We start from the raw sequence: 11,442 nt of genomic DNA, 5'->3' as shown, positions 1-11,442 counted from the left end.
AGGGGGAGGGAGGGAGGGAGGGAAGGAGGAAGGGCGGGGCGACCGACTTTCTGAATCGCCTGCAAGCCCCAGCGCGAGCTGGGCCTGTGCTGCGACCGAGATGTCCGGAGGATCAGCCAGGAGCCTGGGGAAGGGTGAGGCCTGCCCGCCGCGATCCGCGGCGACCCTCAGACGCGTGTCGGGGCCAGGGCCTGGGGGCCGGGCTGCTCCGGAACGGAGCCACGCAGGAGGTCTTCCACCCGCAGGAAACTGGCCCGGCCCGGCGGGGCGGCGGGAGGCTGGGAGTCCCCGCTGCTGTCGGGTCTGTAACCGCCTCCGCTTCTCCCCGAAGGAAGCGCGCCCCCGGGGCCGGTCCCCGAGGGCCTGATTCGCGTCTACAGCATGAGGTTCTGCCCGTTCGCCAAGAGGACGCTCCTGGTCCTGAAGGCCAAGGGAATTGGGTGAGGATCAAGGCGCGGGCCGCTCCCAGAGCCAGCCAGGAACCAACAGCTGCCGGAAGAGCAGGCGGAAATCTTCGATAGGGTCCCCGCAGCTTCCTTTACTACAAAATACACTACATCAGCCTTTTTTTCGGGGTTGGGGGGGGGAACATAGAAAGTTATGAACCCTATCCTCGGGGGGCGAGAGGAATGCCACAGACACCACCAGTCTAGGACACCCCATTTAGATTAACCATTTTATGGATCAGAAAAGCTGAGGCTCCAGTAAAGTTAGTGGCATGCAGAGATCACTCGAATGGTAATCACAGGCAGCTCTTTTAGCTCTGCCAGACCCGTGATTTCTGCTGTACTTCCTTCTCTTTCACCCCACTTCTTTCATGTCCTGTTTATATTGTTTGCTGTTATTCTGAGGCTATAGTCCCTTCCTGAATAGTCGGTAATTTACCCCCTTTAAGAGTCCAGACCTTGACCCTCCGCTGGACAGAGTGCTGAGTTAACTGTACTGTGAATATTCCTATAGATTGTTGGTTGAGTGAAATAAAGTGTTTATGCCTAAAAATTCAGACTTTTGGGAAGCCTCACGGAAACTATTAAGGTGATTGACATATGGGTTTTCCACAGGAAATATGCAAGTCATTGGCTTTTCCCTGAGCTGAATAGCCATTGAACCGCCTCCCTTCCAATGACCTTTGGAATCTGTTGAACAGACATTAGATACCTGTAGTGTGGAAGTTTAAAACAAAGCCCCCATTACAAAGAAATTTTCCATGTATGTGCTTAGAATTTATAAACTAATTTTAGTCTTCTTGGGGGAGAATTAAGCAGGCAATTCTTTTCCCTGAAAAAAAAAAGTAACATATAGTCTAAAGAAAAAAAACTAATTATCTTTGGATTAGTCATCACTTCAGTAAGATCTGCATCTTATTTTGGATAAAACAGATTGTGAACACATAGCAAAATATTCAACAATTAGTAACATTTATCAAAACATTATTTTATCCAACTCTTGTTATGTTTACTGTATTAGTCAGGATTCTTTTATTGCATTTAAGAGATATCCAATTCAGTTGGATTGAAAAAATACATATCTTGTGGTCATACAATTGAAAAGTCCAGGAGCAAGACACAGCTGGATCTGGGGCCACAAAGTCCTGGGTTAGTGCCCTTCTGGAACTCTGGGTTGAAAACAACCCTATCTTACTGGGACAGTTTTCCAAAGGAAAATTGCAGTGATTTTATCATAAAAGTGTGTGTATGGAAGGTGAAGGGTGTAATAGCTGCCAGGCAGTGCGAACAACAGAGGTCTGCTATGTTTATGGATCAGTTTTGAGTCCCAGAAGGCTTTGATTAGAGAGGTACTAGATTTTACCACATGATAGAATTTACTAAAGCATGGTTTTCTCTAAAAGGTTCATCTTCCAACTTGTTGCAGCAGATATGTTGCCTTGTTGGCTCACCATGCCAGGTTAGCAAAATGCATGTGTGTTCTGAGAACTTTATTACAAAAGCCCAGGATTTACCTTTTCTTTTCATACTATAAAATTTCAGAAATGTTGATAATTCCTTAGCAGGGAACATCATTTTTCTTGCAGTGGCTTGTATCTGAAGTGTCCAGTAATCTGACAGCACACGAACCTTTTCATACATACACACAGATGCCAGTGTTCAATCTGGCTATTCCTTTGTTTCCATGGGGGGAGGGATTGCATATTTAAATCCTCAAGATAATGCTGTTATAGCTAGCTACTGAGGTGGATGAGGAAATAGGAAACAAAAGGTGTTGGGTATATTATTTTTGAGTAGCTAATCTGTTCTATTGAACACTCATCCAGCTTTGACAATGATATGGACCTGGCTTTAACAATTATATGAAACTTTCTTTTCTCTTATTTCCCCTAAAATCTCTTAGGCAAGATACAAGTTAGTTCTAAAAACAATCTTAATATAGCCTGGACTTCACCTGTTTTTCACACTTAGTGTGATTTACCCATGTAACATTTTTAAAAAGTATCAGTGCATGGAGATTTAATCTGAAAGTTTATTTTGTGGATGGATTTTTTGGATTCCCTAATATTCTTGAAAAAAATGAGGAACTTTCTATTAAAATTAGCAAAAGGAATTGAATTTTATCATGTTGATTCTCATACAGTGGAGTGGCGGGGTGTGGAGAAACTCAGTTAGTTGGCTCATATATTTTTACAATTAAGATTACCTCTTAGTCCCAAATGGAGTATCGAATTGACAATCTTGAAGCATTTCCACTTATTTATTCAACAAATGTGTACTGAGTACCTATCTGAAAATGTTTATATTTCTTCATAGCATTTAAATCTAGTTATAACTTTGCTCATTTACATGTTGGTTTATGAATACAACCAAGACACACAAGATCCCTGCTTTCATGGAGCTTACATTCTAGGGAGGTGACATAACAAACATAATTAAGTAAGCAAAGTAATTTCAGTCACATATCATCAGTACAATGAAGAAAGTAATTCAAGAAATATAAAAAAAGCCAGTGTGGCCAGATCATAATGACCAAAGGAGAAGTCATAGGAAGCAGATGTGACAGGTAAGCAGGGGCCAGATCAAGGGGTTTAGAGTTTATCCTCATTGCAACGAGGAGCAATCGAGGGGTTGTAAGTAAGCAGGAGGGTGGCCTCATCCAATTTACTTTTGTGTGTGGAGAATGGACTGTAGGGAGGTCACAGTGGAAGCAGAGGGGCTGGTGGGACTATTGTAGAGGTCCAGGTGGCAGATGACATCTTAGATGAGGTGGCAGTGTTAAAGCTGAGAAGTGGATGAAGCCAGAATGTGATTTGAAGGTCTCGCTGACAGGTCTTGCTGATCCATTTGATTTGAGGAAGAGGTGGCAGGGGGAAGGAATCAAGGCCAAGCTGACTCCGAAATTTCGGGTCTGACCAGCTAAGTGGATGATACCGATGAGGCTTTATTCAGGAGTACAAGAAAAATGTTACTCTCTTCATTGTCCTCTATGTGTTTTTCAGGCATGAAGTCATTAACATCAACCTAAAAAATAAGCCTGAGTGGTTCTTCAAGAAGAATCCCTTCGGCCTGGTGCCAGTTCTGGAAAACAGTCAGGGTCAAGTGATCTACGAATCTGCCATCACTTGTGAGTACCTGGATGAAGCATATCCAGGAAAGAAGCTGTTGCCAGATGACCCCTATGAGAAAGCTTGCCAAAAGATGGTCTTTGAGTTGTTTTCTAAGGTGTGTGTTCAAGAAATTTCAGCTCCTGTATAACACCTTTGTTTTTTAAGCTAAATCATTGCTGTCACTGATGGTTCAGTGATTTGGGTGGGGAAGACAAACAGGATTATGCTCTTGTCTGCTCGGACATGTCCTGTGAGCCCTTTCATGGTCCGGATCCTGTTTACTTCCCAAAGTTACGCCTCTCCACTCTTCTCCTAACACTTTATATTCCTGTCATGCTGAATGTTTTTATTTTTCCCAAACTTGCCACCTTCTTCTCAACTCTTGCTGGAAGACTCTTCCCCCTTCTCACTTTGCCTGGTTGTCTCCAAGTCCTCTTTCCTGTACAGTCTGCGCTCCTGTATGTGCAGAACGTGAGGATGCTGAGGGCCCACTATACTATGCTGTTTTACAAAGGACTTGCGCATCAGTGGATTTTGGTATCTGCTGGGGGCCCTGGAACCAATCCTTCAAGGAACCAAGGGACAACTGCCTTTGCTCAGATACCTTTGTCTTCCAGAAGCTTGTCCGGGCTGGGTTAGTGCCCAGCTCTGTGTGCCCACGTGTGCTAACTTTCCCCTGTGGGGACTGCCGCCTTCTTGCCTGTGTCTTGTACCCGGGCTGTGAGCTCCTTGAGGGTGAGGGCCGTGTTTCCATCACTGTTGGCCCACTGCCTAGGCTTGCGACCAGTCCTTCCTAGTTATGTGACGGTGAGCTAGTTGCTTATTACTTTACCTCTGTGCCTCAGCTCATGTGTAAACTGAGTATAGTAATTGATCCCATCCCATTGATAAAAATCAGTTAATATAAAACACCTAGAGTCCCAACAGATGGTGGATACTCAATGTTAGCTCTTGTTGTTCTAGCCACATTGTCTAGTTGTGAGCATCTTCTGTGTGTTGGCAATAGCTCCTTGTGGACTGAGTAAATGGCATTCCTATAGGTGAACTGCCTGTGTCTTAATTAGCATCAATGTTAAATCAAACATTTAGGTGAGTTCAAACAATTAGTATTAACAAAGAAATGACCAACAGTAGACAATGCGAATAGCATGGTCAGGTTATATCTCTATAATTCTGTTACTTTTGTCAGGATATATCTCAGCATAATAAGAAACATCTTGTCTCTAGGGAAAGAAATGGTTAGAGAAATATCCAGAAGGTGAAACTTGTAGGGAGAACATTTTCTTAAAGGAGACATTGCAAAGGGAAGTCAATGGGGAAGGAAGAGGGAGTCGTCTGGCTTAGCAGAACGAGAGTGAAAGAATACTAGAGATGGCTGCCATCAAAGATGATGGACAGGGGATATGGCATTTACAAGAAAGATGTTGGAGAATTTTTAAAAGTAGTAACGAGATTCATTGTACTGTCCAGAAAGAAAATGAGCTAACAGCTGGAGATGCCCACCATTACTTCCCTCCTCACACTCAGGGAAGAGGTGGCCTTAAGTACTATTATGACACCACCCTCCTGGCCCCAGTTCAGCAAACCAGAAATGCCCCCATCTGCACCCACAGCCAAATCACCTTCTCCTGGGAACCTGGAAATGAGACACAGAGACAAAGACAATAAATGTGTTGAGGTTTTAGAGGTGTATGTATATATCATTGGAGGCGACAAATCAAAGTCACACAAAAAAAGAATTTTTAAGGAATCAGAAATTAAGAGCATTGCAAAGGGATCTGACATTTGGAAAATAACAAGGAGCAGACATTTAAGGAGAAGCAGAGATGAAAGACCAGGCAGGCCCAGATGGAAATGTGGAAGGAAGGGCTGCCTGCACACCTTCAGTTCCAATGACGGCAAGCTGTACCCTGGGGTGGATGGGCTTTCAGGACGTTCTCCTGTATTTTTACAAGTGCCTGTTTACTTCCACTGGACGAGTGGACTTTTGTCTCTTGCAGTGAGACAATACCAAAGACCAAGCATTAAAACACAGACACCTCCACCACAAGCATGAAAGCATCTGACAGGACACCTGTCAAGTCTTCAGGTCATCAACCACTTTGAACTGTCTTCTCATGCCCTCCCCAAGATAGAAATCAGGAAAATCCCCTTCCCAGCTCCCTCTGCAGCTGGGGCCAAGGCCTGGACCTAGGCTCTTCCTCTCAGACACACACATGGTAGAGTTCAATTCAGAAATGAGCCATGTGGGGAAATGGGCTTGGTGTGGGGTGCTGGTTCTACTGGGGAGGGTGGCAGAGCTCCTGGCTTTCAGGAGCTGGGGTGGTTGCCAGGTTGAATTCCAGAGTGGCATTGGTTACCTCAGAGTCCAACTTCTGGCAGCGGCACAGACTGTTGCATCTAGTGCTCGGTTCACTGGTGGCAGTGGGTGCTTCCCATCAGGTCAGTTCCCAGCATGATTTTGAAATGTTCCAGACCTGTTTGTTCAGCCTCTCAACAATTCTATGAGCCACTCAGTGTCCTTTTAGGACATTTTTGACCCAAGCTCACCAATCGGCTTCTCTTATTTGCAACTTATAAAATCCTGACCAGTACAGCATCTAAGCCACAAAACTGTTTTTAAGATCAGTACCCGACCTCTGTGAGCAAAGGAATTGGTGTACTTTTGAAGTTTCTAGAACATCCTGACACTGGGACTATAAGGGTTCTATGGTGCTTTTATATGAGGGGGCTGGTATAGTTCGCCTCACACTGATAAACTAAGAAATTACTCTCTGTCTAGGTACCACCTTTGTTATTAAGCTTTCTTAGAAGGCAAAATAAGGAAGACTGCTCTGGCGTGAAAGAAGAATTGCATAAAGAATTCAGCAAGCTAGAGGAGGTAATTAATCCCTTCTCCTTGATTTTTATTGAAGTGATACATTGTATCTGCTCTCACCTTCTACTCTTTTCTTCATACTCCCATTTCCAAAATCACTTTAAGGTAATTAGCAATAATACCAAATAGGAAATTTTAGTTTACAACAGATAGCAGCTGTAAGCTGTTGTGTTTAAGATACAAACCAAAACACCTAAAAATGGTTTGTCATGGGCTTGCTTTTAAAACATTTTATCACACTGACATGAAAATATCACGGAAAAATTTCACCCACATTTCCAGTTTTTCACCTGTTGTCATTTTTCCATGCTTGTTTTCAGTCCTTGAACATATATATTTTTTAATATATATAAATTTATTTATTTATTTATTTTTGGCTGAGTTGGGTCTTTGCTGCTGTGCGCGGGCTTTCTCTAGTTGCGGCAAGCGGGGGCTACTCTTCATTGAGGTGTGCGGGCTTCTCACTGCGGTGGTTTCTCTTGTTGCGGAGCACGGGCTCTAGGCACGCGGGCTCAGTAGTTGTGGCTCGCGGGCTCTAGAGCGCAGGCTCAGTAGTTGTGGAGCACGGACTTAGTTGCTCCGCGACATGTGGGATCTTCCCGGACCAGGGCTTGAACCCGTGTCCCCTGCATTGGCAGGCAGATTCTTAACCACTGCGCCACCAGGGAAGTCTGGCAGGCGGATTCTTAACCACTGCACCACCAGGGAAGCCCAGTCCTTGAACATATATTAAAAAGTTAACATAACTATAATCAGAGTATAAGCCATTGTGTTCTTTTTCCCAGTTAGTATTATATAATAAACTTATATAAACTTATATAAAAAGAAATAAAATTATTTGTATAAAAACTTAAATAAAATTATATAAAAATGTTTATTATATAATAAACATTTCCCACAAGAGTTTGCCATTAGTCAGATAGACGTTTGGGGAAGCCCAGATGTGTTTTTACCTGCTTTGCGGGAGAGCTGCCATTTGGACCTGTATATGGAATCATCATCCTCCATTCACACTCAACCTTAGGTTTTTACTGAGAGAAGATACAGTCCTGTCTCGTATGGGAATGCATCCTAACCTGTTATCATTAAGTATGAACTTTGCTGGAGATTTTTTCAGAAACCTTTTTTTTTTCATTAAGAAAGTTCTATTACTAGTTTTCTAATTTAAAAAAAAGTCATGAATGAGTGTTGGATTTTTAGTGTTTTGTTTGCATCTATTACATCTACTGAAATGTTCATTGAACTTTTTCCCTTTAATCTGGTGAATATATATGGTGGCACTGACAGATTTTTCTGGTGTTGAACCATGCCAGTATTACTGTGTAAACCTACTTGTTTTCAGTGGATTTTCATATATACTTTAGAATTAGTTGATATTTAAATGATTTTTGCATATTTGTTCGTAAAGGAGATTTTGTTCTTATCATATCTTTATTTGGTTTTTATATCAAGGCTACTGTAACCTCATAAAATGCGTTGGCTTACTTTCTCTGGATTTCTAAGGTCTGAAACCATTTGATAGGGTTTGGCTATTTCTTTAAAACATTTGAGTCCGGTGTCTTTTATGGGGGTGGAGTTTAATAGTATAGTTCAGTTTTCTTAATGTTAATTGATTTTCAGGATTTTTATATTCTTTCTTGAATCAGGTTTTTTTGTTTGTTTGTTTTTTATTTTTGGCCACACCACATGCCATGGGGGATCTTAAGTTCCCTGAGCAGGGATCGAACCCATGCCTCCTGCACTGGAAGGCAGAGTCTTAACCACTGGACCGCCAGGGAATCAGTTTTCACATATAGGGACATGAAGATAATCATGTTTCCTGATTTCAAATAATCTCTATGTACAACTACAGTTGACTCTTGAACAAGGTGGAGGTTGAAGGTATCAGCCCCTGGAGCAGTATAACATCCACATACTACCTGCTAAATTTGGGGTTAGTTGGGGGACATATAATTTTCTTCCCATCTGAGTTCACAGAACTCCAGGTTAAGGACTCACACTTTACAGTGAGTGGTACCATTTCCATGTTTCAGGCTGCTGAGAGGGCATTTCCTTCTGAGTGAAACTATCATGCTTATTTTATTTATGCATAATATTACCAGGCACTACAGTTTAAGGACAGCCCCAAACAATAGTGATTCATTGTACAATTCTGAGTGCCTAATAATTGCAAGGCACTCTGCTGGACAGCATGGGAGGTAGAAGGTGAGATGCGGCCCATACTGCTCAGATGATTAGTTTGGTGGTAGACCAAAGACAAATACTCAGGTAGATATAAATGATCTATCTTCAATGCAGAATGTTATAAGGGCCCTGAGAAAAACTATGGATGTTTTATAAAATGGTTTGGTGTTGATTAGCCAGATGATAGTCTCAGTTCTTCTGTGTGCAAAACCATAATACCAATTCACCTTCTTAAATTTCAGAATCATAGTATTTGTGTTTGGTTTTCAAAGAATTTTATTTGGCATCTGTTTAACAGTTAATCTAGTTATTTCCAATATATTTTAAGTAAATTTTTTTTTAAATTTATTTATTTATTTATTTATTTTTGGCTGTGTTGGGTCTTCGTTTCTGTGTGAGGGCTTTCTCCAGTTGCGGCGAGTGGGGGCCACTCTTCATCGTGGTGCGCAGGCCTCTCACTGTCGCGGCCTCTGCTGTTGCGGAACACAGGCTCCAGACGCACAGGCTCAGTAGCTGTGGCTCACGGGCCTAGCCGCTCCGTGGCATGTGGGATCTTCCCAGACCAGGGCTCGAACCCGTGTCCCCTGCATTGGCAGGCAGACTCTCAACCACTGCGCCACCAGGGAAGCCCAAGTAAATTTTTTATTGAAGTATTATATGCAGAGATTTACCCAAAGCATAAGAGTACAGCTTGGTGAATTTTTACAAAGTGAACACAGCCATGATACTAGCATCCATATCTAGAAACAGAATATTAGTTTTGGATGGTTTTTGTACTTTATACAAATGGAATCATATAATATGCACTCTTTGGGGTCTGGCTTCTTTCATACAATATCAAGTTTCTGAGGTTCATCTATATTGTGTGTAGTTCATTCCTATTCTTTGTATAGTGTTCCAATGTATGACTACTGTACAATTTATCCATTTTAGTCCTGACAGACAGTAAACATTTCCACTTTGGGGATGTAACAAATAGTGCTGCAATGAACATTCTTATACCTATATTTTGGTGAACATATGTTCACATTTCCAAGAAATATAATTACTGGGTTATACCGTATGCATGAACTCATGCATGAAGCTTCAGTAGATACTGTTAAAACATGGTTGTACCAAATTATTGATACATTCCTATCAGCAGTAGATCCACACCCTTACTAAGTTTGTCTTGTTCATTTTAGCCATTCTGATGGATGTGAAGTGGTATGACATTTTGGTTCTAATTTGCATTTCCCTGATGACTAATGTAGTTGAGCACCTTTTCAAATGGTTATTGGCCATTTAGACCTCCTCTTTTGTGAAGTCCAAGTCTTGCCCAGTTTTATGATGGGTTTTCTGCTTTTTTTCTTTTTGATTCCCAGGAGTTCTTTCTATATTCTGAATACCAGTCCTTTGTTGGATATATCTATTACAAAGATCATGTACTCTGTAGCTTGTTTTATTTTTCTCCATTTTCCAGTTTATTTTATTGACCGTTTTGCTTCATCCCAAACCAAGAGATTCTAAAGCTTAAACTAATGAGACAAAAAGCCAACTTGAATATGTCAGGGTAAAACCTGCTGCTCTCACTTGCTTAACTTAACTCTTGCCTTCATCATTTCTTTTGATGAATCTTACCAGATGCACAAATAAGAAGTACTCTTATGCTGTTTAATGTTCAGGTTCTGACTAATAAGAAGACAACCTTCTTTGGTGGCAGCTCTCTTTCTATGATTGATTACCTCATCTGGCCCTGGTTTGAATGGCTGATAGCCCTGGAGTTAAATGAGTAAGATATTTGAATATTTTGTACTTAATTTAGGATAATGATAACTGAAAATAGTATATACTAACCTTTTTTTATGAACAAAAATTAACATATCTCATTCAACTGGCATGAATGGGAGCAAGCAGACAGGAGGAGACTGGGACTTTCCAGGGCATGTCCTATACCTACACTCACCATTTTTCATCCTTGGGGCCGGTAGGGGTGGGGAGTTCTGTGACATGTAGTAAAATGTTTTCAAAATAATTTACTCCTTCCCTCCTGGTTAAAAATCCATAAGGATGTGCATTTTCATAAGGATTTCAGGAAGGATTGTATGACCAATGCTAACTCCCATTTACCATCAAGAGTCCCACACTATTTTCCAAACTCTGTGTTTCGAAGTTTGGTAGCAACCTTGGCTTACTGCCACTTCTTAGAGCTTAGAGCTATTCAGGGTTACTTTTAGTCACAATCTGACCATAGAATAACAAATATATAACATTCTTGGTTGTCTTTCATGTTCTCATTTTAAAAAACTATCAGCCTCCGTTTGGACAAGTTCTCATGCTAACTGAGCAAGTCACTTCACTCTAGTCTTAGATTCCTCTTCACAAAACAAGGACCTCTACAATATCTTCCAAATCTCATATTCAATGATTACATGCATCTTAAATAAGTATTTTTAAAGAACTATTTTAAAAAGTTAGAGGAAAACAATATGAAACTGCAGAGTGGTAATAATGATATATAGGAGAATTTGCAGTACCTTCGTACTTAGCCTTGCTCACACCTTCATTCTTTCCATCTCCCACAGATATGTAGACCACACTCCAAATCTTAAGCTCTGGATGGAAGCCATGATGAAAGATCCTGCAGTATCATCCCTCTTCATTGATCCAAAGGCCTTTCGAGGTTTCTTAGATCTCTACTTGCAGAACAACCTCGAGGCCTGTGACTATGGGCTCTGAAGGGGACAGGAGTCAACAATGAAAATATATCTGATATTTTCCTTCACTAATATGAATAATAACATGCTTTTATTTTACCAAGTGCTCTCATGTCTCACTGGATCAC

The 11,442-nt window shown here is 41.5% G+C and overlaps 1 protein-coding gene across 4 annotated transcripts; it reads left to right on the top strand.

Annotated features, from left to right (window-relative positions):
* The first annotated feature begins 5 nt into the window (after positions 1 to 5).
* On the top strand, positions 6 to 11,413 carry LOC309643019 (glutathione S-transferase omega-1). 4 transcript variants are annotated; one of them, XM_082425378.1, is made up of 6 exons: positions 6 to 134; positions 332 to 440; positions 3,449 to 3,671; positions 6,339 to 6,437; positions 10,283 to 10,389; positions 11,183 to 11,413. In XM_082425378.1, exons 1-6 carry the CDS (start codon positions 101 to 103, stop codon positions 11,334 to 11,336), a joined length of 726 nt encoding a protein of 241 aa, XP_082281504.1. In that variant the 5' UTR covers positions 6 to 100; the 3' UTR covers positions 11,337 to 11,413. The 4 variants fall into 4 exon arrangements, with proteins under 4 accessions (XP_082281504.1, XP_082281506.1, XP_082281503.1 ...); XM_082425377.1 differs by having other exon boundaries at positions 28 to 230; XM_082425379.1 differs by having other exon boundaries at positions 35 to 134; positions 381 to 440.
* The last annotated feature ends 29 nt before the right edge of the window (positions 11,414 to 11,442 follow it).

The sequence above is a fragment of the Balaenoptera physalus genome (assembly GCF_965194825.1).
Source record: "Balaenoptera physalus genome assembly, chromosome: 14".
In the NCBI taxonomy this organism is placed as follows: domain Eukaryota; kingdom Metazoa; phylum Chordata; class Mammalia; order Artiodactyla; family Balaenopteridae; genus Balaenoptera; species Balaenoptera physalus.
This window is presented reverse-complemented; position numbering and strand designations above follow the sequence as displayed.